This window comes from Notechis scutatus, chromosome 3 (assembly GCF_049901735.1).
Source record: "Notechis scutatus isolate UNSWTSFEM ecotype Mainland chromosome 3, rNotScu1.2, whole genome shotgun sequence".
Taxonomy (NCBI): Eukaryota; Metazoa; Chordata; class Lepidosauria; order Squamata; family Elapidae; genus Notechis; species Notechis scutatus.
Window position 1 is genome coordinate 113,257,997 of NC_142011.1, and position 26,708 is coordinate 113,284,704.

A 26,708-nucleotide genomic window follows, 5' to 3' on the forward strand; every position below is an offset into this window, starting at 1 on the left:
TCCGATGCCCATATTTTTAACTACTTTCATGTTAATTACACACCTCATGCACCCCGAGTCCAACAAGGCCAACATCTCTCCCTCGGTCCCCGATGTAGGCTCCCTTAACTTTATTGGGATGATCATGGGCCCCTGGGTAGGACTTACCGAGGCGTCATCCTCCGAATCGGTCTCGTTCTCGTCGAGTAGGGTTGGAGGTCCCAGCTCCTCTCCCGCCGGAAGGGCGACCTCTACAACCTCCCTCGCCTTCAGTCCGGTCTCGTGGGGTTTGGTTGAGGGGTTTTCGGGCTTCCTCCCTAGACCCTGCGTCTTCGGTGGGACCAACTTGACTCGGCACTCCACCATCTGGTGGCCCCCCTTTCCGCAACGGAAGCAGGCTGTGGTCTTGGCTCTTGCCGCCATCCCTCCTCTTTGGGGCGTGGAGGTCTCTTGGAGACGTGAGGGAAGTAGTTTTCTCCAGCCGGGGCCTCCTCTGCGTCTGCTTCAAGCCAGATCAATATCCACCTCTTCCGCCAGCAAGTACCACGACTGCAAATCACGTGGGTCCCTCCGGGAGATGCACATGTGGTATACATCTTCATTTAAGCCGTCTTTGTAGGTTTCCACCAGGGCCTTTTGGGGCCAGCCTTGGAGACAGGAGACCAACTGCCTGAACTCCTGGGTGTAATCTGCAACCGATCTCCCCCCTTGGGTTAGGGTTTTCATTTTGATTCTAGCCCTTCTCTCTGCCAGGGGGTCCTCAAATCTTCTCCTCAATGCAGTCATGAAAACATCGAGGTTTCACAGTTGGGGGGAGTTATCATTGAACAAAGTCACCACCCAGTCTGCTGCCATCCCTTCCAGGGTCCTGGTAACACATCTCACTTTGGCTGCTTCAGAATTGAACTCCCTTTCAAATTCTGCCATATAGCTTCCAACTTGTACCAGGAAAAACCCCAAGTCTCTGGGATTTCCTCCAAACTTCACATCTAAGAGAGGCAGGGGGCATCTTCCAGGAAGCACACCTATTGCTGGGGCTCCCCAGGCAGCCGCGGGTGGCTGCGCCGGTGTAGGCTGGGCTAGGGGGGTGGGGGTAGCTCGACTTCCCCGGGCTGACTTCGCTCCCTCTTCCCCCTCATACCTTGGAGCCGTGCCGGGCTTTTCAGAAACATCCATAAGGAATCTGCTGCCTTGATCCAGCTTGCATTCCATCTCCTCCCCCTCCTGCCACAGCCGTTCCTTCGCACCCCTTCGTCTTACAGTGATTCTGGGAGGAGGGGGGTCGTCCCGATCTCTCCAACCAACCCCCAACGACCATCTGGGCATCTCAGCTGGGGTTTCTTCCAGAGTCAGGTCGGCCAGCAGGTCAGCAGCCGGTATCTCTGGTAGCAGCATTGGCTGCCCCCACAGCTCCCTGGTCCTCTTCATCGCTGGCTGGAGACGACATGAGATGAAACCCCCTCGGAAGAAAAGTTGCTGTTTTCTCCGGGTGGGTTGATGTCTGAGTTTCGGAATAATGTCAGACTGTGCTCCTTCTAAATCCCAAGAAAGAAATACTCAGACTCCATGGTGTAGAGCAGAATTATTCTTTTACTGGAAATTGAATGGTAGCAACAGAATCAATTCTGAAACTGAGATATTGGCGGGTAAAATGCATATACAAAGGGATAGAATTGCTCCCCCCCTCCAAAGATCAAATGATTCTTCCAATTAAAACTTCTGAATAGGATCATGTGGTGATCTCCAGGTGATGATGAGGCTACTGTCAGTGACCTTGACATAGTTTGATAAAAGTTCGCAGCTGCGCAGAAAAAAGGACAGAGGCTAGCGAAGAAATGGAAAGTTAAAACAAAGAATCCCCCCTCCCTTTCTTAACCCAGCAAAGGAATGCAAAACACCTCCTGCCTTCTTCCCCTCCAAGATTCCCCCCCTCCCACCGTTTCATGACAGCCGAAAGAGAGGAAAAGAGCATAGCAACAAATAAGCAATAATTAGGGGTGAAGATATCTTGATAGTTAGGGGTGAATATATCTTGAGGCTGACAACTACTTTTTAAAGATGCTTTCTTAAAGATATGTGTAAGGATCTGCCTTTCCTCTCTGTTCAAGAAAGTAAAACTCTTGAAACAATTAACATTTCAAAAGGAACCTTTTATTGAAAGAAAGGGATTGCAAGACAAAGGAAGCAGGATCTAAAGTCTCTCAGGAAATTCAGTTAGGATAAAGCAGTTAGAAACCTCTTCCCTTAGTCTGATGTTGAATAAGCCAATCCACAAGTGCAGAGTTGTTTTGAGTAGTGCAGGCTGAGAAGGTGATAAGTTGTTCCCAGGCATCTCTTGCCTGGAGGCTTCGGGACTGAGATAAAATAGATGGCCCTCCCCCCTTACATTCCCAAGAAGGTAAATCAAAGTACAGGATACATAGGCATCAGGAAAAAGGCTATAAACTAATTAATGCACCCAGGCCCCCTTCCCACCAGGATGGCAGCATCCCCAATATGGATCTATGCGATCTGACAATATATATTACTCATTTGTTAGATTTACATTTTCCTTTTCCTTCAGGAGTTCAAGGCAGCTAAGAATCTTCCTTCATTTTATCCCCATAACAGTCCTGTGAGTTAACTGGGCTGAGAGATAATGACTGCCCAAAAGTAACCAAGTCAGATTCCATCATCAGTCAAGATCAAAGTCAAATTATGCAACATCAAAAAAAGTACCACCAAGTTGGATATCACCCAAATCCATTCCATGTACGCAACTGAGCTTAAAAATGGGTTTGAACTACTGGACACTGCTGAGAAAATAGTTAACAAATCATGACCAGAAATTCAGTTGACCATCATTGAAACAGCAGTTGAACAAATTTCATACAAAAGAGTGTCAAATTTGAACCACTTCTGAACCATTTGAACACTTATCAACATAGGAGCCTCTGTGGCAAAGTGCTTAGAGAGCAGTACTGCAAGCTACTTCTGCAGCCAGTTGCTTAGAGTTTGGCAGTTCAAATCCCACCAGGCTCAAGGTTGACTCAGCCTTCCATCCTTCAGAGGTGGGTAAAATGAGGACCCAAATTGTTGGGGGCAATATGCTGACTCTGTAAACCACTTAGAGAGGGCTGTAAAGCACTATAAAGCAGTATATAAGTCTAAGTGCTATTGCTATTATCACTATTCAACTTGCCAACAAACTAGGGGGAGGAAAGGGTGAGAAGGAATACAGATGATCCAAGAATAGACCATGTGAGCCAAGAACCCACCAAAATCACTTAGTGCAGGTGTCAGCAAAGAAATGAACTGTTCTCAAAACAAAAGATGGTTCCTAATTAGACGGGAAGAATTGGGTTCCTAATTGGGTGGGAAGAAGGGGAAACTAATGTTTAACTACGGTAAGTTAGCATTGTGCGGGAAAACCTCAGAGCTGGTTTTATTTCTTCAGTGCCGAAATGGTATATCAATACAGTTTTACTTTGGGGATTTTAAAGTTCCTGAGAATGCCTACTTTTCTTGGATTTGCTAGTTGGACAGTTGATAAAGAGAAAAAGCACAAGTAGTTCTCAAATGAAGCAATTGATCAGAACAGTGAATGTTGCACAGAAATAAAGCCTCACTGGGATCACTCAGCAAAGATGAGCTTGAATCAAATATGGAAAAGCAAGGACATCAACTTGGTAACTAAATTCAGATTAGTTAGCACTATTGTGTTTCCTAGATACTTAAAATTGCAAATGTTGGGCCTTGGAAAAATTAGGAAGAAAATCAACTTGTGCCGACTTGCTCATTTAAAAAGAGCATTCAGCTGCATTCATAGTGAAAGGAATACTTTTACTAAAGCCAAGTGCTGCACTTTCCTCTTTCACTTTCTTAATTGGTGGCATGTGGTGACATGAATCTGCTGTCACTGTGATTTTATCCCCATGCCACCTTTGCTGAGTTTTCTCCTCCAGCACTGAGGGATTCCAATTCTCTAACCAGGTGTAAGGGTCTGTCTCTCCTCTCTGTTCAAGAAAGTAAAGACTCTTGAAACTTCAGCATTTCAAAAGAAACCTTTTATTGAAAGAGCTCCCTCCAGGCCTCCTCCCCACAAGAATGGAAGTATCACGGGGATCTGACACCAGGCTAGACCCAACACCATGGGTTGTCCATACCTGGTGCCATAATGAAACTGATACTTTTCAGTGGGGCCCCATTTTCATCCTCAGTGGCTCAGTAATGAACATGAGCCTCCCCACCCCTGCCCTGCATGCTATCCATCTAGCTAGGAGAATATTATTGGAGTTTTCAGTTCCCTGAGATGCCAGGGCTGACTAGATACCTGGTGCACCCTGAGTCCAGTATGGTGGCCACTATAACTTTGCACCCCGAGGAAGCCACCATTAGTTCTACTTGGATAGTTACTGGTATTATAGTGTGACTTATCGGCAGGTCATTGTCTCTTCTGCTGTCACTCTCTGTTCTGGTCTTGGGGTCCTTGGTCAGAGTTCCTTCACCCTTGGTGAAAGGGGGAAACTACAACCTCCATTCCTCTGAGTGTTATCTCTTTGGCGTTTCTGTTCCCTTTTGGTTCCCATGAGGCAGTCAGCAGCCTGATGACCCTCACCCAGTGCCACAGCAGTGAGGGCTGGAGTTTCATTTTCCTGGCTTTGAAGACTCCAGTTTTTCTGGCCCAAATGACTGTCACTGTTTTTGGTTGATACAGGCATGGTACCTGGCCAGGTCAATTTTCACCTCATCTGCCAGAACATACCAACCCTGGAGGGTTTGGGTTACCCCCTTTGATAGGCAGGTCTAGAATACTTTGCTGGCCAATCCCTCTTGGAAGCACTTGATCAGCATATCCTGGGATCAATCTGCCAGTTTGCTGGACAAGCTTCAAAACTCTTGAATGTAGGCTGTGATGGGCTGTTTCCTTTACTTGAAGGTTCTGATTCTGGTCTGGGCTTTCTGGTTGGTGAGTGGGTCCTCAAACTGCTTCCTCAAGGCAGCTGTAAATCTGTCAAAATGCCACAATTCCACAGTATCATTGTCATTTGACAGGTCTGACCCATATTCTTTCATATAATTCCACACTTGGGTGAGGAAGAAGGCCAGCTATTTTTGGATCCTTGTCAATTTTACTCCTAGCACCAGTGGATGGTGATCCCCCTTCCCCAGGAGAGCGGCTTGGGTTCAGTGCCTGAGCTAGTTTGGCAGCAGTTGGCTGGGCTGCTGCAGCAGTGGTGGGTCTGGCCATTTTAGGAGGACTTCAACTGTCAGCTTGTCAAAGGTCTCCTTCAGAAAATTGATTGCCTGCTTGAGACATGGGTGTCTGGTTTGTCCGGAATGTCCTCACATGGCTTGGTGGAGTGTCGGGCTTGGGATCAGCTCCCTCAGCTAAGAGTTACTCTGGGAGGAGGTTTATCCCAGTCTTCCAATCTCATGACTCTGGCTGACCACCAAGCTTATGGTCAGCTGCTTGCTTCTAGTGGGGATCTCTGCTTAGTTTCCTAGCCTGGGTTACTCCTCATTATCCCTTGGTCTCAAAGCAGCCTCCTCCCAGGCGTCAGGCTACAGAACTTTTTCCCATTCAATTAATTAAGAATGAACTTCTGAAAACCAAACTTATCAAAAGGAATCCTTTATTGAGATTCATGTAGGAGTTCAAAGCAGGGTCTGAGGTCCCTCAGGCATACAGGGGTAGATATGGGAGCTTAGAACACCTCCCCTTATCTCAATGTGTATTTAGTGAAACAAAAGCCAGTATGTTAATTCTCCCCCACCCCTTCTGTAAAAACGATCTTTTTCACAGTTTCCCAGGGCATACCTAATTTCCCCCACCCTCTTTTTAGAACAAACTTTTCCAGAGATTCCCAGGACACATCTCACTGTGGAATTTTTATGGTCTTCTCATCTCCTGGCTGTGCCTCTCAGAGGTGATAGGTTCCGGCCATCTGGGTTTTCTCCCTCCATTGTATCATGTGTGGGTTATACAAATTCGATATAAGATTAAATATATTCAGGTTACATCAAGAAAGGATTTCTTTATCAGTCTCCCCCCACCCCTTTTCTTCTTCCACTGAAGAAGGATCTGACACCAGGTCTCCATCATCTCCTCTCCTCCATGGTCTGATATCTCTTGCATGATCCCTTTCATAGAGGCAATTTTCTGGTTAGACCATTACTGCAGATCTGGCTTAATATTGGGCTTGTCCCAACTTGGCCATTTAGAAAGAAAGAGCCTTCAGCTGTAGCCTTCAAGTTGAAAGGTATATTTTTTACTAAAGCCAAGATAAGAAAAGCCAAATCTGAGCTTTGAGCGCAAAAAATATCTACTTATTTTCCCTGTTCTTAGGTCCTCCCCTGCCCCCTTTACAATCTCTCTGGTGTCCAACTGAATTCAAACAAATTGTTTGGTAACAGTTCTTCTGCTTGACGGGCTCAGTTATGGTAAACATTCCATTTCCATGGTTGTGACCTTGCGGTCAGTCAACCGATGTCTCTGGTAGGCACTCAAAGTGATTTTGGTTTCTTGTCTTCCCTTCCTATCTGCAAGGGTTCATGGCAGTCTAGCATCAGCGAAGCAGCAAAAGGGCAAAGTGAGTTGGCAGCACTGACAATTTGTTCAAACTGCAGTGTTTGAGAAAGCTCGTGTGAATAAGCAAGTACTGGAACATATAGAACAAGACATATAGCTGGAAGGCAAAATCACAAAATTCTGCCTTACTTATTACAGTAATGTTATACAATCAAATTCACTGGAAAAGGCAGTTGTAAAAGGAAACGAGGCCACCAAAAACACAGTGGCTACACCATTAAAGTAAATACCATCCAGAATATAACATAAAACAACTGAAAAAAGGCACATAAGATTGGACAATGTGAAGATTGCTGGTCTATACAATTGCTGAAAATCAGACATTATGAGTCGATCGCATCATCAATTCATTGGTATAGGTTGGATCTGACCCCACCTGGTGGTCCCTAAATTTGGCCAATACGTCAGACCAACTCTGTGTATAATCTGATACCTAGAATCTACAAGCACTCTGCATGTAGACATGTATGCCAGTTTTTAACAGCACACAAAACAAGTCCCTTCTATCAAGTGCAGGTTCTTCAAGCATATTTACACGAAAGGCTTGACATATTAACAGATCATTTACATAATTTATAAAATTGTATGCCTGGATTTTAAAAAAAGTTCATACATTCATAACTCATCCAAACAAATCTGTTTTGGAACAACATAGCCTCATTTTTAGAATTATTTGGTGACAGAAAAGTATAGATGTTATCTCTCAGTTTCTAACCTTTGACATTTTCATTTCTAATCTTTGGTATTTTCACATTTGCTTCATAACGGAAAAATAGCTTGATGGGGATTGCTTGCTAGGATAGAAAGCAATTTGAATCTGAATGATCTCACACAGAAAAATATATATAGAAGTACCAATTATGTGGAGTATAGCTTTTTTAAAGTATAAGGGTAATAAAGGAAAGAAGTAAAATATATTATAGCATTAAGTAGAGAGTTACTCTATAGGCATGTCTTATCTTGATTTTCTTATATATATAGAAGTATTTATCTCTATAGGCATTTCTTATCTTGCTGTTGTAGAAAATATTTCTTTAACCTTTCACATGTTGTAAAACTAATAACACATGCCTGCAATCAGTAATAACACATGCCTGCAATCAGTTACATCCCTCTCCTATTGAGACACATGATTATCCCATCTAAATCAATCTGAATGGAACGTACTCCCTGGGAATGTAACTCCCTACATCTGGAGCAATATACACCTTTTGAAGTATGCTGTTAATAGCGCTCTTAAATGGTCAATTGTGATCGATTAGCAGTACAATAGGAGAAGGGATAATGAAAGATAAACAAGTGCCAGAAGGACATTTGTTTTTTTGCAGGAAAGATGTAAATTTAAATTCTACTTCTAAAAGAATCTTAAGGTATAAGAAGAGTTACTTTCGTCTATATGCTTTGTAACTTTCCTCACATATCTGTGTTTATGCGAGGAGAGGTCTTACCCTTTTACTGATCAATAAAAGTTAGATTTTGTTCTTCAAAGCCTCTGCTTAAGTTCATTTTGGCACATCATGATCATAAGTTATATTTACAAAAGTTTAGAATCTGGGTTACCTTTTTTCAAGACCTGTCTTGTCTCTGAAATAACCAAGCCAACCCTATTTCTTCCTTCAATCAACAATTCATAAAGTCTTTCATTGCTTTCAACCTACCCATTCCCACAATTTTTATTGTTTTATTATTATCATATTATGTTACGATATTTCAGAATTATTTATAAATACCTCTCCTGTTCTGGAAAAAAATCCTTTTGAAAGGGAAATAACTAGACAGAGTGAAACATTTTAGAGAAAAAAAGTCCACATTCCAACCCCGGGCTTGAATCATCCATCTTCCTCTTAGATTTCTTTGAAACTGCAAACTATATGTTTCAGCCAAGTGTTAAATGTTAAAGGAGAGAAGCAAAACTTAGCTTGAATCAAATCTTCTGGGAACACAGAAATCATTAAAAGCAGCTTTAAGTTTGTGTTTCCTGAGGATTTTTCTTACTTCCCTCAGTGGAAAGCAACTCGGTGTGCCTTAGTTTATCATTTATAACAAGATGTCAAATCTTTGCTTTTGGTATTTTCTGCTGTCCGCCCAGAAAAGGAATGTTTGGGATAGAAAGTAGAACTTTTTTGTGCATTTTTGGAACTGTAGCACTCAGTAGGAAATATTTTTCTGTTTGTTGACTAGCTCAGTTAGTTTCCTCTCTAAAGAGAACATTATGTTTCTGTTCTGGCTACTGGCATTGGTTATCACCAGACCTGCGCGTGGGATATTACATCATTGCTGCTTCCTGAACTGGCAGACTAAAATATGCTTTATGTTTGGATCTTATCCCACACTCCTAGGGTGTTTCCCTGGTTGCCCAATGTTTTACTTCATGTCTTTTATTTCTGAGGGTAAACAATTAATTCTACTCTAGTTTTTCCTACTGGTTTTTATATATTTTTCAACTTACCAGCCTAGACTACAAACAGTGTTCTTGAAAAAACTTGTCACACTTTTACTGTATGCTTTACATAAACAGAAGAAAATTAGGACAGAAACATTTTGTAAAGTAAAATTTTGCATTAAAAACCAAACTTACAAGTACAGATTAGGTGAGACCTGGCTCCAAAACAGTAACTGTGAGAGGGATCTTGGAGTCTTAGTGGACAATTACTTAAACATGAGTCAGCAGTGTGCAGCCGCCGCCAGAAAAGCTAATACAATTCTTGGTATAAACAGAGACATAGAATCAAAATCACATAAAGTATTAGTGTCACTTAGTGTGACCAAACCTAGAATACTGCATCTAGTTTTGGCTACCACATTACAAAAAAGATGTTGAGACTTCAGAAAAAGTGCAAGGAAGAGGAGGATTAAAAGCCTGGAGACTAAAACATGTGAAGAACAATTGGATGATTTGGATTTGGCTAGTCTAGGGAAAAGAAGGGCTAGGTGGGATATGATAGTAGTAGTCTAGTATTTGAGAGGCTGCCACAAAGAAGAGGGGGTCAATTTATTTTCCAAAGTACCAGAGGGCAGGACAAGAAACAATGGATGGAAACTAATAAAGGAAAGAAGCAACCTGGAATTGAAGACAAACTTCCTAACAGTGAGGGCAATTAATCAGTGTAACAGCTTACCTTCAGAAATTGTAGGTGCTTCATCATGGAGGTTTTTAAGAAGAGACTGGACAGTCACTTGTCTGAAATGGCATAGGATCTCCTGCTTGAGCAGGGGGCTGGACTAGAAGACCTATTCTGATTCTGATTCGCTTTAGATACTTCCATGCTATATAGCCTATCAGGCAGCAAGGGGGTCCCAGTATTTTTGGTTTTGGGTGAGTACATCAGTGTCTTCCCATGTGATCCATTGCACAAAATGGAGATGCAGAAATAGACGTCAAATGCTGCTTTGGAAAAGCAACAGCTGTTTTCCAGAACCTTGATTGTTTTCTTTTCATCCATTCTATTGCAATTTGATGGTATGTTTGGGATCATTGTCCTGTTGTATGACCCAATGTTGGCCAAATTTTAGCTGTTGGACAGATGGCCCCAGATTTGACTCTAGAATACTTTGGTAGACAGGGGAATTCATGGTCGACTCAATGACTGCAAGGTGCCCAAAATAAACCCAAATCATCACCCCTTCACCACCGTGCTTGACAGTACGAGATGTGCTGATATGCTGTGTTTGGTTTTCGCCAAATGTGGCACTGAGCATTATGGCCAAACATCTTCACTTTGGTCTCATCTATCCAGTGTTCCAGAAGTCTTGAGATTTATTCAGATGCAACTTTGCAAACTTAAGCTTGCCATGTTCTTTTTAGGAGAAGCTTTCTCCTGACAACCCTTCCAAACAAACCATACTTGTTCTATCTTTTTTGAATTGTACTGTCATGAACTTTAACACAACATACCGAGGTCTGTAGAGTCTGAGATCTAACTCTTGCCTTTTTTTTTTTTTTTTTGCAATTTCTCTGAGCATTACTTGGACTGACCTTTGGATGAATTTGCTGGAATATCTCCTCCTGGGAAGATTGGCAACTGTCTTGAATGTTTTCCACTTGTGAATAATCTTCCTCATTGTAGAATTATGGATTCTAAATTGTTTTGAAATAGCCTTATAAACCTTCCCAGATTGATGGCAGCAATAATTGCTTTTCTAAGATTGTTGTTGATAACTTTCCTCTTTTGCATTGTGTTAACACATACCTCAATGCTGAAGACTAGCAAACTCTAAAAAATCAGTTTTTATAAAGGTAGGTCACACCTGCTGATGATCAATTGATCAAGAAAATGCAAACTTAAATTTTGTTCCATAGATATTATACTATAGTAGATACTGTTCCTTTGCCCTCTGCATGTTTGCTGTCAATGTTGTCAAAGTAAATTAAAGTTTGCAATTCATATCTATGCCCAAAAAGTTTACATCGTTAAAGAAATATGAGGAAAAAATCTCACTATCCAAACTGTTTTGCTATGAGTCCATTTTCAGCTGATTCTGAAAATAATTTCTCCAGCAACATATTTAGTTTATGGGGTTCATTTTCATAAAACCCTGGCTTGATTCTCTTTTGTATCAGCATGCCTGATTCATTTGTGTGGAATTTGCCTTCAATGGAATTTCTCTGCTGAGAGCTCTTTATTTTTGTTTGTGGGAATTTATTTTTAAATGCAAACTGCTTCCAAAAGAGAAATGGATGTCCTTGTTTTTTTAAAAAAATATGTGAGCCTATAGGGCTGATTTGGACAGTTCGTTCTTTTTTGAGTTTGCTTTTGGAGATAAAACTCCTGTACTTGTTCTAGGAAAAATCTTGGATTTTCTTTTACCTGAACAAAATTAATAATCTTTCCATATTCCACAGGCAGACTATGGAGTAGAACATCAATTTAGCTCCCTAGGCAGTTTTGCATCTTGTAGTTCTAGTTCTTTTATCATTCTTAAGTAGAAGCTGATATTAAGGTGTATAGTATATCTTTAAAGATTATATTACCCAAGTGAAACCTGTGAGGCCATGTTGTTTTTACTGAAATAGCTCTTATAATCCTTGCCATATTTCATCTGCACTTTCATTTTCATCTATATAGTTGAGAAAGATATCACATATAGCTAAAAACATCAATTTTCTTGATTGTAGCATTCACCTTTCTCAGTTCTTGGCCATCCCAACATATTCAATAGTATTTTCACTCAAATGGATCATCTTCTATAGTTAGTGTCATTTAGAATTTAGTTGTATTAGCTCTTCTGCCTTGATCATAGATAGCTATTCTGTCTTAATGAACGTTTCTCTCTTGGAAATTGGGCGTTGGTTCTTACCTGACACACCATTTCTCTTCGAGCTGCGAGGATCATCCAGAGAGTGGGTGGTGCTTCAGTCTCTGCTGTTGTAGGCTGAGCTTAATTATTATTATTATTTTTTAAACAAGTTTTATTTTCAAGACAAACAATACATAGATACACATAAAACAAAACATAAAAGCATAAAAAATCTCTTATCTGAAAGTTGCTTAGTCCCGGGTTAAAACTCTTGGTACAGACACAAATTCAAATTCATATTCATTTTACATACCATTTCATATCTTATTAACATCTTCAGTTTTCTATATGTCTTCTCCTCTCCTTTAAATTTTCTCAATTTTATTTTATTTTATTTATCTCCTCTCAATTCATATCATAATATTTATTATTCTTTGTCTGTTCTATTCCAGCCAGCCCTTTATTTTCCTTCTCTAAAAAAAAGAAAAAACTTCTACTGTACACTATATGGAGTATGATGCCTTTATCTCTTTCCCCTACATTTATAATACTTAATATAAAACACATGACATATATTGGGATTCTGTCTGGTACATTCTAAAATTATACTATATTATCAAAAATAATACAAATCAATTCATTAGTATTAATATTCATTCATATCTTAAACATTTAACTCACTACTTTTCAATTAAATCACATACTTTTATGGGAGCCCTATTTTCCATAGTTATATATTATATCCCTCATCATATATTATAACTCATTATTTCATTAAAAAGTACCTCCTTCTTCTACTTCAATTCTCATTTCACAAGAAATTTCGCTAGTATACCATATTCTAATCATTAATATTAACAATCATTTATATCTTAAACATTTTATCCATTTCAATTAAATATCATGCCTTTGTGGGAACACTTATGCTTTTCAAAGATTATTACCCCCCCACATCACAATCTTGAATCATGTTACGTTACAGTACTCCCTTTTCTTAACCAAAAATTTCACTAATTTATGTTAAATATTTTATCACATTTTAGGTTACATATTGTTTCTAATTTTCTATGTTTACTTCTAAATACAAGTATAAAAATGCAGTCTTATGTACCTTTCTAGAATCCCTTTAACCATAAAGCTTATCCATTATCTCTAAAAAAAAAATGCTTCTTAACATCTTGCTCACCACCATTAGGACTTCTCATCCCTTCCTTTCTTTCTTGTTTCTTCTTCTCCTTGTCCTCTTTAACCCCTTGTCTCTCCCCCTCCCTTTTATTCTGCTTTCCCCCTTTCTGTTGTTTCTTAACATAATGTCCCCCTTTCACCTTATTCTTCTCTTTTTGGGCTATTTTTCCAGATCTTAAAGACCTTTTTACCTTTTTCTCTTGCTTTTTCTCTTCTCCAGTCAAAGTCATTTGGTCATCAAAGATGGCTTCTCCTTCTTCTTTGTCCCCATCATCCTCATTCTGCTTCACATAAGTATAAACCGCCATTTCTAAGTATTGAAAAATAGTGTCAAGACCATCTTCCCCTCCTTGTTTTTCTCTTTCAAATTTTTGATATATAAGTTCCAATTCATCCATAGATGATGCCATTGTGTAGAGAAAAAGTTTTTCCAAACAACCACCCAGATGATTTAATCAGAAGTAATTTCCAAAGGTTCCAAAGTCACCAAACAATCCAAACAGACTATTTCTTTTAGATACCTTCTTCTTCTTCACTTTCTCTTTCTGGGGTTAAAGTAATCACAAATCATTTTCAAATATATTTTTTGAAAGTTTTTAAACTCTTTGTAATTCTAGGCAATCTTCTCCTTATTTTCAAATTTTGCTCTAATTCTTTTTTTCACTCTCCCTTCCCACTCACAGCCAAAAAGGTTTTTGTTTTTTTTCCGCTGTCACTTTAGGAAGGAGAGTAGAACAAAGAAAAAACTTTCCCCTTTAGAATATTCGCAGCTTAGAACTCTCACAGGGAACAATATATACTTAGCAGCCTTCAAGATTCCAGGTCATTTTCTCCCGTCTTGTCCCGGTTAGAATCAACTTTCACTTTTCTGCACCTGCTTGTCCGGCTGCAGCTTTCTTCGTGGCGGCCATTGCTGACCGCCGTTCCTCCGCCTCAGGAAAAGGGGGTTTAGCCGGCTGGGGAGGGGGTTTGCGACACCCCCAAACCCCTTGCCGGATCCCCCCTGTCTTCAGCTGCCTCTGCGGGGCAGCTATATCCCCCAGATCCAAATGGATCGGGGGGACCTTGGTGGTGAACGCAGCAGGGATTGCGCGGTCGCGAATCCCTGCCGCCGCCGAAAGGTTGCAAACCGGAAGTCGGCTGAGCTTAATTATTGAGGAACGCTCCTCCTTCCATCACGTGACTCCATTACAGCGTTCCCTAGTTTATGCTAAGGCGAGAGGAAACAGAAATTCGTGCTCTCATCTTACTAGACTTAAAGGTTCATTGGCCGAAACAAGATCCCACCAGACGGTGAAAGATAAGGGAGGGGCTGGATGATCCTCGCAGCTCGAAGAGAAATGGCGTGTCAGATAAGAACCAACGCCCATTCTCCTTAGAGCTGCTCGGATCATCCAGAGAGTGGGACATACCAAAGCTGGACCTGTCCTACGGGAGGGGCGCCGTCTGGTCTGTAGTCCCCTCGGGTTCCCTAAGAACCCTTTGAAGAACCCTTCTACCAAAAGAAGCCTCGGCTGAGGCATACCTGTCAATCTTGTAATGCCTAATGAAGGGTGACGGGGAAGCCCACGTCGCTGCCCGGCAAATGTCGATTATTGGAGCCTGGGTAACGCAGGCAGCTGAAGTTGCCGCACTTCTAGTGGAGTGAGCCGTGATACCCCTGGGCACCTGAAGGGCCTGAGCCTGGTATGCTTTGGCAATGGTCCCCTTATCCAACGGCCTATGGTGGTTGGAGGAACCTTGAGCCCTTGTGATTTAGGTTGGAAGGATATAAACAGGGCCTCGGATTTACGAAAGGTCTCAGTGCGTTTAATGTAAATCTGCAAGGCACATGTGACATCCAGAGTGTGCCATAGTCTCTCCCTTTCCTGAGTTGGCCTGGGGCAAAAATTAGGGAGGATAAGTTCCTGAGCCCTGTGGAAACCCGAATTGATCTTGGGCAAGAAGGAAAGGTCAAGCCGGAGGACCACTCGGAGGGCCAGGTGGATGGCGTGAAGCTCCAACCAGTTTATGTTGCCCAGTTTCTCTGTCGCTGACCATCTGCCCTGTGCTGTAAGGGACTGAAGGTGAGCGCCCCATCTGGACAGACTGGCGTCTGTGGTGACGGTGAGTCTTGGGGGCTCCTTGAGGAGGCAGCCCTTGTTGATGGACGAGTTGTTCCACCAAAGGAGGGACGTGAGCACCCTTGGTGGAACCCTGACCTTGCGTTTTGAGTTGCTTGATCCAGTTCTTTGGTACGGGAGCAGGAACCACTGGAGGGATCTGGAGTGTAAACGGGCCCAGGGAATAATGGAAAGACATGATATCATTTTACCCAGTAATTGAGATAGTTCTAGAAGGGAAACCCTCTTAAGGCGTCTGATGCTTCTGACAGATTTTTGGATGCTGAGGATTATCTCCGGAGATAGGAACACCTTCCCTTTCACAGTGTTGATTACCGTCCCCAGGTGGGTTATCCTGGTGGAGGAGGATAATTGGCTTTTCTTCCAATTGATAAGGAACCCATAGGGTAATTTGAGTATCACTCACTGCTTGAACCCTAGATGGGGATAGGATGAGGATATCATCCAGGTAACAGTGGAGGCGCACAGGAAGGGTTCTAAGGTGGGCAGCTAGTGTGGCCAGGACCTTAGTAAAGGTTCTGGGGGCAGAGGCCAACCCAAATGGGAGAGCCACGTATTGAAAGTGGAGGTTATTGTAACAAAAACGCAGATATTTGTAATGAGAAGGTCGGATTGGAATGTGTAGGTATGCCTCTGAGAGGTCAATGGATGACAACCAGTCTCCCTGTCTAACGCCTAGCAGGATGGATTGCAACGTGTTCATTTTGAATTTGCGGTATACGAGATAGCGGTTAAACCGCTTTAAATCCAGAATCGCTCTCCATCCCCCCGAGTGTTTGGGGACCACAAATAAATGGGAATAGAATCCCTGTCCTCTTTGAGACTGAGGGACAGGCTGGATGGCCTGTATGTCAAGTAGGTGCTGAATTGCTGAGTCCATGAGGCTGCGCTTAGTGTGGTTCTTGGAGAAGGGGGCATGGCATGAAGAAGTTGGGGGGGGTAGATTGAAATTCGAGGGCAAGGACAAACCTGATGGTGTCCCTAACCCAGGCGTCAGAAGTGGAGGAGTCCCACTGGTTGGCGAAGGTCTTAAGCCGCCCGCCAATGGGAATTAGATCAGGTGGCCTATCTGGAGCGTCTGAAGGGCCTGCTGCCAGAGCCACGAAAGGGCCTTTTGAAGCTACCGCCCCTTCTGTTTCTATCAGAGTCGGACCTGTCCTGAGGCTGGCCCGACCCAAAGGTACCCTTTGGTACCTGGGAGAGGAAGCCTGGACAAAGGGGTGAAAGGGAGCTCTCCAAAAGGGCTGCAGGGATCTTGGTTCTGGCTTTCGGGTGAGGGAAGGAAGGAATTTTTTCTTATTCCTCCCTTCGACCAAAAGGGGATCCAAGGATGGTCCAAATAATTTATTTCCCACGAGGGGAGCGGAAGCCAATTTTACTTTATTTTTGAGGTCTGCCTGCCAGTGCTTTAGCCAGAGCAGACGGCGGGCAGAGACATGGGAGGAAATAGCACGGGTGGAAAACTTGACCGAGTGGAAGGTAGCGTCAGCTGAGAACTCAGCTGCGGCCGTAATCTTGGCTATGTCCTGATGGGCTCGGACATTGGAGGCTGGGACATGCTGCTTAAGCTGGCGAAGCCAGCGAATGGACGACCTGGTAAAGAAGGAGGTGGCCGTGGCTGATCTGATTGCCCAAGCATCTGACTGGTGAGCTCGGCGCAAGGCCAGCTCGGCTCGTTTCTCCTCCGGTCTCAAGGCCTCTAAGGGGTCGCTGAGGGTGGAGGAAGAGGCCAGACCTACGATGGGCTCATCAACCTCAGGAGTGCCCAATAAGTTGAAAAGTTCTGGATCTAGATTGAAAAACTTTTTATCGTGGGCTGAAGGGGCAGGGGGGGCCACCGAAGAGGCCAACTGTTTGGACACCAGGTCAAGGAAGATGGGAGGAGTTGGGATGACCTCGGTTTCCACTACTGGCTGTTTGAAAATGGAGTCCTCCGGACCTTCCGGAGCAGGAGGGGAGGGATCAGAGGGGTTCTGATTCTTTAGCCTTGATATATTCCTGGCTTTGAACAGGAGGGATTTGAATAATTGGGGCTTAAATAGCCCTACAAAGGTGGGTTGGTCGGGGGTGAGACCCTCATCCTTGGACATCTCCGCCTCCGAAGGGTCCACGCCGGAAAGGGGTTCATTATATTGTAAGGACCCCAAGTCAAACTCCTCCTCCTCCTCCTCCTCCCTACACAGATCTAAGTCCCCTTCCGCCTCCGCCTCCCTTACTGAAGGGGAAACCTCCCCCTGAGGGGGTACCTGTTCCTGGAGCGGTTCTGATCTGAGTGGGAGGGATCTTACGGAATGAGATTCAGATTCGGGGGCCAGCGGATGTAGGCCTGGCCTAACGATCTGTTGGAGTCCTTCCGCGATTCCTTGGCGGATAGCCAACTCCCTCCAGGATCTCAGTTGCTCCGGAACCTCCTGTATAAGTGGTTCCTCCTGGCGTAGGCCGGTGGCTGTGGGCGTGAAGGTAGCCTCTGGTGTCCGTCTGGCCGGTGTTCCAGGGGCCTGGTGACCCTGAGAGGGCGAGCTGCGCCTGGATAGGGAGGAATAGACTAAGGGAGGGGGGGTTGAGTAGAGGTAGAGGGAGTGGAAGGTGGTAGAACGGGAGGCACAGAGCCTGCCTGCCTGGTGCGTCTATCAAATTCTTTTTCCAGTGCCTTGTGGCGTCTTAAGGCGTCCCTCTGGGAGGCTTTGGAGGTATCCTTAGGCTGCCTGCGCAGATGGTGGGTTTTAGATTTAGCCTTCAAGGAAGGGCCTTTGGAAGGATTGCCTTCTGCCATTTCAAAGATAATTGAGTAAGATAAGGAGCAATAAGAGGCGGTTGGCACGCCTAGGGGTCGACCTACAACAAGGCCGGGAGCCCTGAAAAAAATTTCTTTCACGCCCCCCCCCCTTTTAACTTCTTCTATATTGAGTTATAATATTATTTCCTCTTTCTCTATTTTTTTATATATGCAAAATAAAATATATATGAAAAAACAGGTTCAATCAAGCAATGAACACCAGAGGCCTTGTAGAGACAGCTAGGCCTATACCAACTGCCTTCCCAGGCAGAACTGGATGGAAGTGGTGCTGTATTTGCTGCGCCAGCTAAGGCAGGCTGCAGGAAAAGCCAACAAGTAAAGATGGAGAGCTGGACTCCAAAGCAAACAAGGCTGGAGGAAAAACTAACTTATTGCTCTGAGCAGGCCTGCGGGTCCTGCTGCTTGAGCTGTAATCACACCACAGCGTTCGGAATGATGTACAACAAAAAACAAAATGGCGCCCAACCATGAGGCGTCGCTTAAAATGGCTGCCGCCTGCAGCGTGGAATTACGGGGCCTCTAGCTGTGGCAAGGAAAAGCCTCCCCAGGCTTCCGGTTTTGCGTGGCTTCGACGGCAGGAATTCGCAACTCTCCGCGATTCCTGCTGCGCTCACCGCCAAGGTGCCTCCGATCCAAATGGGTCTGGGGGATATGGCTGCCCCGTAGAGGTAGCCGAAGAGAGAGGGGATCCGGACAGGGGTTTGGGGGTGTCGCAGACCCCCTCCTCAGCCGGAAAAACCCCTTTTTCCCAAGGTGGTGGAGCGGCGGTCAGTAATGGCTGCCGCAAAGAAGCCTGCAGCCGGGTAAGATTTGTGCTGGAGGAAGCAGGAGAAAGTGAAAGTGCTGGCTGAACCGGGACAATAAGATACTCTTAAATACCCTGGAAACTGAATTGCTTGAACTGCTTGAAGGATACATTGTTTCCCAAAGAAGATTGGAAAGCTGCGAAGAAAGCTGTCAAGGGAAAGGTTTTTTTTCTTCACTCTCCCTTCCCATAGAAATAGCAGACGGAGATCTGGAAAATCTACTTGGGCACCGAAGGTAATTCAATTTGAAATTTAAAGCCAAGAGATAAAGGATTTCTGGACATTGGATTTAAAAACTTAAAATTCTTTCTATTTGTTACAAGGGGAAGGGAAGAGATAAAGACTTATTATAAGATTGTACTGAAGGAGACTGCTTTGAGCTTATAAGAACAGGAATAAAAGACATTAAGACTTCTAGAAGATCATCTTGGAACTGTGTATTTGAATTCTACCCTAGGAGGTGAAAATATAGAAAGAAGAAAGTGCTAAATGAAACTGTTTGCTCTGATTTGGTTTGCTTTGTGACTTTGGGATTTCTGTGATTTTTTTTTTTTTTTAAAAAAGGGACTAAAGACATTAGGGTTGTTTCAAAAAAGAAAGAAAGAAAAAATGGCATTATCTTTTGAAGGACTACAAATGGAATTTCAAAGACTGAAAGAAGAAGATAAGGGCTCTTCTGGATCTATTTTTCACTTTTTAGAAATGGCAATCACTACCTATCAAGAAATACGACAACGATAGGAAGGCTGGGATGAAGGAGAAGAAGCCATCTTTAATGGACAAAACACACTTAGTGGAGGAAGAAAAGCGGAAGGGGGGCAACGAAAAGGTGAACTTAGAACTTAAAAAAGCAACCAAGAAAAAGAAAAATGAGATGAAAAGGCGATATGATGTCAGAAAGCAACAGAAAAGAGAAATACAACAGAGAGGAAGACTAAGAGAGTGAAATTTGAGAGATGGGGGAGTCAAAAAGTTAGAATGGAGAAGAAAGAAAGGGGAAAAGGAAAGAGAAGTCATAAAGGCTTTAAACAAGATGCTAAAAAACGAATTTTTTTCAGAGATAAGGGGTAAGATAATTTTATAAAAATGATTCTGCAAAAGTACATAAGAATGTATTGTAGACATTAGTATTTGAAGCTGAGTTAGAAAATCAAAATATTATATGAGTTAAAAATGTATTAAAGGGAAGCCATGATTTAATTATAGAGTTTAATTTCTTATGAAATATTGTTTTTATTGTTTAAGAATTAATAATAGAATCTAATTCCCTATGAAACATTGTTCTTATTATATTATAAATTTAATATTCCTTTTTCATCTTTTTTTAGTTTTATTACTACTTATTAAATTCAATATTATTTGTTTGTTTTATTATTTTGTAATGTAATACTTAGAATGTACGGAGCAGAATCAGTACGCAAAATATGTATTATCTTAAGTGTTACTTAGGGGAAAGATAAAAGGTTGTCACACTTCAATCAGTGTTTACAGGAGAAATATTGTATTAGATAGAAAGGATAAATAGGTGATTGAAAGAAAACGGACCAAAGATGCAAATATAATTATTTAAATTGAGATGGAATGAATAAAATAGAATTAAAAGAATGAGTAGGAGAGAGAAAATATATGGAAAATAGAGAATGTTAAATAAGATATGAGATAGTATATTAAGTGAGTATAAACTTGGATTGATGTCTGTATAAAAAGAGTTAACCCGGGGTAAGCCGCTTTCCAAAAAGAAGTTTTATGTATTTATGTTTTGTGTAATGTTTGTTTAAGTTTGATAGGATGTGGAAGAGCACTAATGAAATTATATTCAATGAGTATATAACTTCAAGGCAGAAGAAATATGACTAAATAGAAAGAAAGGGAGTAATAAAGAGAAGTTTGGAAAAGATATGAAGTTGATTAGACAAGATAAATATATATATTAAATTATAGAAATGTGATAATTTGGAATTATCTTTTTAAATCAGATGGTTTATTTGTTTCTTTTAGAAAAGATATTTTATGTTACTACATCCTATGCTCTGTTTGTTTGTATATTGTATTTAAAAAAAAACTAATAAAGTTTGTCCAAAAAAAAAAGAAAAGCCTCCCCAGGGACAATGCAAGGTCCGCAAAGAAGAGGATAGGCAAGGAAGAGGCAAACAACTCTTCCGGAGAAGAAAAACGGCGTTCGGTGTGTGTGGGGGGGGAAATGGAGCGAATCGGAGCGAATTAAATCAAATCGTGGCAAAAGTTCAGAAAGGAAAGAAAACGGCAGGGAGGCAACAAGAAGGATGCGGGGGTAGCGTGGAGACACTGCTAGCCCTCCCCTTGTCACCCACTGGGGCTAGGAAAAGGGCTTCCCAGGGGAATTTAGCAGTCCAAACCAAATGCGCAGGGCTAAGAGGAATAAAGAAAAACAAAATACAACCTGAGAGGAGCAAAGCAATGAGTCAAACTAAGGATCTGTTGAAACGGCCAAGAGAACTTCGAAACACTGCCTACTCTGCACGAGGCTGAGCATAAACTGGGAAACGCTGTAATGGAGTCACGTGATGGAAGGAGGAGCATTCCTCAATAATTAAGCTCAGCCTACAACAGCAGAGAGTGAAGCACCACCCACTCTCTGGATGATCCGAGCAGCTCTAAGGAGAACTAGGGCATCCCAGATCCCCACTTCCTTTTCTAAAAAAACAACAACCTGTATACTCTTAAGAGACAAGATGGTATTGGTGGCGTCACATTTGTGGCATCATAGTTGAAATATTTTTATTTAAATAACTTCAGTCTATACTTGACTAAACTGTTGATGTCTGAACTTTTTACCTTGAGAAGAGATTTACTAGTGTCATGATTAAAACTTGTAATAAATGAAGTGGTGGTGAGATACTGTGAGGCAGAATTAAGTAGCTACCTCAGGCAGCTGATTGTAAGGTCATGAAAAGGCAAGCAATGTGTTGATTATTTAAATTGTTAGCATATGTTTACTGAGGGAGAGGTTTCTAAAGCATTCATAAAACACAGATTGCAGCAGATATATGTGATTCTGCCTCCACTTACATTTTGTGAGTGATGGTCTTCAATAATTTTTAGTCCTTTCAAGTGAGTCTTGAAAGATATAAAAGTTGAGAATCTGGTCTGTAAAGTTCTGACACTCTATTTTTTGTTTGTTTGTACAGCTGAAAAAGTAACTTCCTTGGGAAAAGATTGGCACAAATTCTGTTTGAAATGTGAGCGCTGCAACAAGACCTTGACACCTGGGGGGCATGCAGAGGTAAGAGATCAGATAATGAGAAGATTAAGCATTAAGTTTCTGTATCATTTACAGTCAGTGATTGAGTTACATAAATGCCACATTTTGATACAAAATAGAGACTATATGGAATATTTTTGTTTTATTAGTTTTCCCCTCTTTATTATCTGTATTTTACTTGAATAATTTTACATAATTAGAGGAATAAAAGAGTTGGAAGGGATATTGGAGGACTTCTAGCCCAACCACCTGCTCAAGCAGGAGACTCTATACCATTCCGGACAAATGGCTGTCCAATCTCTTTTTAAAAACTCCAGTGATGGAGCATCCACAACTTCTAGAAGCAAGTTGTTCCACTGATTAATTGTTTCACTGTCAGGAAATGTCTCCTTAATTCTAGGTTGGATCTCTCTTTGATAAGCTTCCATCAGCTACTTCTTGTTCTGCCCCTCCGAGGCTTTAGAGAAAAGGTTGACTCCCCCACTCTACAATAGCCCCTCAAATATTTGAAGACTGCTATCATATCACCGCTAGTCCTTTTTTTCATTATACTAGACATACCCAATTCCTGCAGTCATTCATCGTATGCTGTAGCCTTCAGTCAACTAATCATCTTTGTTGCTCTTCTCTGAACTATTTCTAGAATCTCGACATCTTTTCTGTGTCATGGTGACCAAAACTGGACACAGTATTCCAAGTGTCTTACCAGTGTGGTATAAATCAATATTAAGACTTCACATGATTTTGATTCGATCCCTTTGTTGATACAGCCTAGGACAGAATTAGCTTTTTTGGCAACTGCCACATATTGCTGACTTGTGTTATATTATCATATTATCTCACTTGTGTTTAATAAAATGTTATATTTCTTGTTTCATACAGTTTAATTTTTTTTAAAAATCCCTAATTTGCTGCTTCAATTAATTGTGGATGGAAAAGCAATTCAGAACTGATCCATTTAATTCTGTAAACTCTGTGGTGAGACCAGACATTTCTGTTTTCTCATGTTTACAAGTCTATTTCAGGGGATGATCTGAGAGATTTGACCAGACTTGTAGATAGTGTCTGATGGTGTTCTTAAGTTTTGGCTTTACCTTTACCTTTGTCCAAATAACTCCATGGTACTTTTGGGACAGATCATATGGAGATAGCGGTTTATTGTCATAAAGATATCCCACAATTCTTTTCTACTAAACTCCTAAACTAAACTTTTCTACTAAACTCCTAAACTGTCGTCCTAATTGGGGACAGAGAGTTAATTGATTCAGAACATTTCTGTCCCCAACAATCTAAAACTAATAGGGTTATCTGTGCATGTAACATAGATATTTGTGCAGACAAGAATATCAACTTTGCTGTCAAGCAAAACCAAGCTTTTAATAGTGAGTGCCATGTTCACTAATCAAACAGGTGGCAAGGAAGTAGGGGAACTCAGGGACAAAACAGGTTATGTAAACACAGGGTCAGTCAAAAAGGACTCAAATGTCTACACACCAACGCACAGAGTACGAGGAATAAAGGTGAATTAAAAATTCAAGGAATTGAGGGCAGATATGATATTGTTTAAAATAAACAAACTAAATAAAAGAAGAGGTGGAGTTGTACTATGTATAGGAAAAAACTACATCTCTACAGAAATAGAGTACAACAATGATGAAACCTCTCTTGGGATTTGGGTCAAGAAATGGGGGAAATGACATTGCCATAGATGTATACTATAGGCCGGGGTCGCCAACCTTTTGGACCTCAGGGACCACCAAAGTCATAATTTTAAATCCCGGGGACCACTAATATGAATTTTGACTGACAGCAGTTTGCTGACCTTGGGGAAGGGGGGGAGGGGAGAGAGAGAGATCTAACCTCTCTCTCTCTCTCCCTCCCCCCCCCACACTTACAGAGGCAGGGTCAGGATTCAAATTTCTTAACTGGTTCTGTGAGCTTGACCTAATTTGTGGTCACATGACTGGCTGGGCATGGCTTGTATGTAAATATATTTATGTAAATATTGATTTTTTTATGAAAAAGAGCAACTTTTACCCAAAATCAGGCAAAGCAGGCAGGCAGATTGAGTTGCTCACAGAATCACAGATTCATTCAGAGATTCACAGATTCACATAGAGATTTTATGATTCTGCCATCAGCTACCTGCACTGAACCTGCACTGAAGCTTCAGTCCTAAGGAAGATTCGGCTCTGCTTAGAGACGAAGATCTAAAGATTAGCTAGAAAGCAAGAAATCCAACGGCTTCCTGCTTTCTAGCTAATTTAAATCTCCCAGTACAGCAGAACAACTGATAGTCAGGGGGAAAAAAAGAAAAAATAGCAACTTAGCAGGCAAGTTTGCCAGGTAAGGAGTGAGTGGGCGGGGAGCGTTCCCATGGGCTATGTGGGTGGCGCAGCCTTGTGTTCCTGAGCAGCCTGGATTAATTTTTTTGGGGGGTGCTCTGGGGTGACATTTCTCTGTGGACCATCAAAATTTTCTCACGGCCCACCGGTTGGCGACCATTGCTATAGGCCGCCCAACCAAACAGAGGAAATAGATGAACTTTTTGTTAGTCAGTTAACTAAACTATATAGTAGGGGTGTCAAACTCAAGGCCCACAGGCCAGATCCAGCCCATGATGTTTTTAGATCTGGCCCATGGGACAGACAGTGAAGGACCAGCCCCCAGTGCCTTGGCCTCAGCCCAGGCTGGCCAGGTGCTGATCAATCCCTTGGTGGCAGACATCTAGACTGGAATGCACCCTTTGATCCATGGGGCTGCCCTGGAGCCAGCGACGGGCCACCCCTGCCCCGCCTCTTGGGCACACACATAGGAGGAAGCAAGCACATGGTGCCTGGTGTCCCTGGTGACTGTCTTGCCCTGCAAGCTGGCATCCTGGGTTAAAGGATGCCAGCTTCCCTTTAATCCAGGATGCCAGCTCCCACATACTCGCCAGCCCCTGTGTGCACACCTCTCATTGGCTCCAGGGAGGTCCACGGGTCAGATCTAAGTCTGACCATGTTCTGGCCTGGATGGTCACCACCAAGTTATAGATCAGTGCCATGCCCACACCAGCGCCTCCAAGGCCCACTTGCCAGTCAGGTCTCACAAGCCCGCAAGGGTTCCCTTTCACTGGGACCACCCCATCTCTGTGTGGGAAAGCCATGGCCACTGCGGCACGCCCACTGGCAGCGCTACTAATCTCTCCTCTTCCCCTCATCAGGTGAGAGTGTGTTTGGAGGACCAAGCCTCCCTCTGAGCCATGCACTTTGCTCTCCTGCACCCATTATGAGCAACCTGGCCAAGGAGATCAATCACAGCAGCAGCAGCAGCAACCTCGATGTAAGCGCAGCTGGACACCCCCTTATGGAAGCGGAACTGGGCTGGGCAGCAGGGACCCAGTGCCTTGGAAGTCAAGAGCTGGCCTGGGCACTTGGCTTCTTCTGCCTAGGGTTCTGGGCAGCCTGTGCCGCAGTGGTGGGATTCAAAAATTTTTTACTACCGGTTCTGTGAGTGTGGCTTGGTGGGTGTAGCTATGTGACTGGGTGGGTATGGGGTTTTTTGGGGAGGTTTTTTGCCACCCCATCCATTTTGGGGAGCTTCCAAGCCTCAGAGGAGCCTCGGGTGGGGGGGGGCGCGTTTTTGCTCCCCTAAGGCTCCTCTGAGGCTCAGGAAGAAAAAAAACAGAGCATGGGAGGGGCACGCAGCACTCCTTCAAGCTCCGTTTTGGGAACTTCCTAGCCTCAGAGGAGCCTCTGGGAGGGCGTTTTTGCTCCCCTAAGGCTCCTCTGGGGCTCTAGAAGGCAAAAAATGGAGGGGGGGGGGGCTGAGCTCCCTTCATTTTTTGCCTTCCTGGGCCTCAGCAAGAGGAATCCCGGCACAGCTGATCTATGCACAGCTGATTGTCGGGAGGGAAAAAAAATACCTTAGGTGAATGTCAGGCAGGCGGGTAAGCGAGCATCGGGCAGGAGGGCAACCGGATCGGGGGCATGGCCAGCCAGAAGTTACTACCGGTTTGGCGACCCACACCAAATTCTTGCTAGTGGTTCGCCCGATCCGGTGCGAACTGACTGAATACCACCACTGCTGTGCCGCCATCTGGGGGTCCTCTGCATGGCCTGAGAGGGACTGCAAGGCTCCTCTAGTGGACTAGGCTTTGGCACTTGCCCTGGTCTTGCCTTCCTCCCTGGAGAACTCCAGACCCCCCACTTTCAGCCTTGCCTGGCCCACCCACAGGAGGCAAAGGATGCTGCTTCTGCGTGTGGAAGCATGCAGCAGAAAGTTCACAGGAAGCAATTTTTTCTGAGTCCAACTTCTGCCTTGACAGATCCGGATGACACTTCTCTGGAGAGGAGAAAAACCCATGCTGACACTTCTCCTTTGGAGAGGAGATGTGTCAGCCGAATCTCCAGCATGGGTTTTTCCTTTGATGCATGCTTACTATTGGCTGCCATAATAACGGGGAGAGGGGGCATGGCATTTGGGTTTGGGAAGTGAGCTGGTGAAGTAAAGGCTCATGTGAACTAAAAGGGAGGTTTGCTCTCAAGAATTACTGCGCTGCTGAGTGGAGTTGTTTAAATCCAGCCAAGGCCAACCCATCCTAGAACTCCAGATGGACAAAAATACCTGAAGATGTGCTTCACATGACGTTATGCAGGATGTGGATTGGACATTCAGCCTGGGTCTCTGAGGGGAGGGATTTGGGGAAACTTTCAACCTGTAACTTTCATGCCTTTTGAATCAGAACTTGCTTTGCTTTCACCGCTATCATTTCAAACTCAGTAAA

General features: G+C 43.1%; 2 protein-coding genes across 7 annotated transcripts in view; one reads left to right on the plus strand and one right to left on the minus strand.

Annotated features, from left to right (window-relative positions):
- Positions 1 to 26,708, plus strand: part of LOC113425066 (cysteine-rich protein 2) — a 216,158-nt gene that overhangs the window by 30,764 nt on the left and 158,686 nt on the right. For all 6 annotated transcript variants that reach the window (XR_015749102.1, XM_087962527.1, XM_026687048.2 and 3 more), the window contains exon 2: positions 21,867 to 21,961. Coding sequence is in view for 2 of the 6 variants with exons in the window: in XM_087962527.1 (XP_087818653.1) it covers positions 21,867 to 21,961 (95 nt within the window). In the remaining 4 variants the exon portion in view is untranslated. The remainder of the gene's footprint in view (positions 1 to 21,866; positions 21,962 to 26,708) is intronic.
- LOC148131351 (uncharacterized) lies at positions 15,969 to 18,381 on the minus strand. The gene is made up of 2 exons (XM_087960966.1): positions 16,152 to 18,381; positions 15,969 to 16,103 (listed from the first exon to the last, which is right to left on the minus strand). The coding sequence occupies exons 1-2, from the start codon at positions 17,184 to 17,186 to the stop codon at positions 15,987 to 15,989; spliced, it is 1,152 nt and encodes a 383-aa protein (XP_087817092.1). The 5' UTR covers positions 17,187 to 18,381; the 3' UTR covers positions 15,969 to 15,986.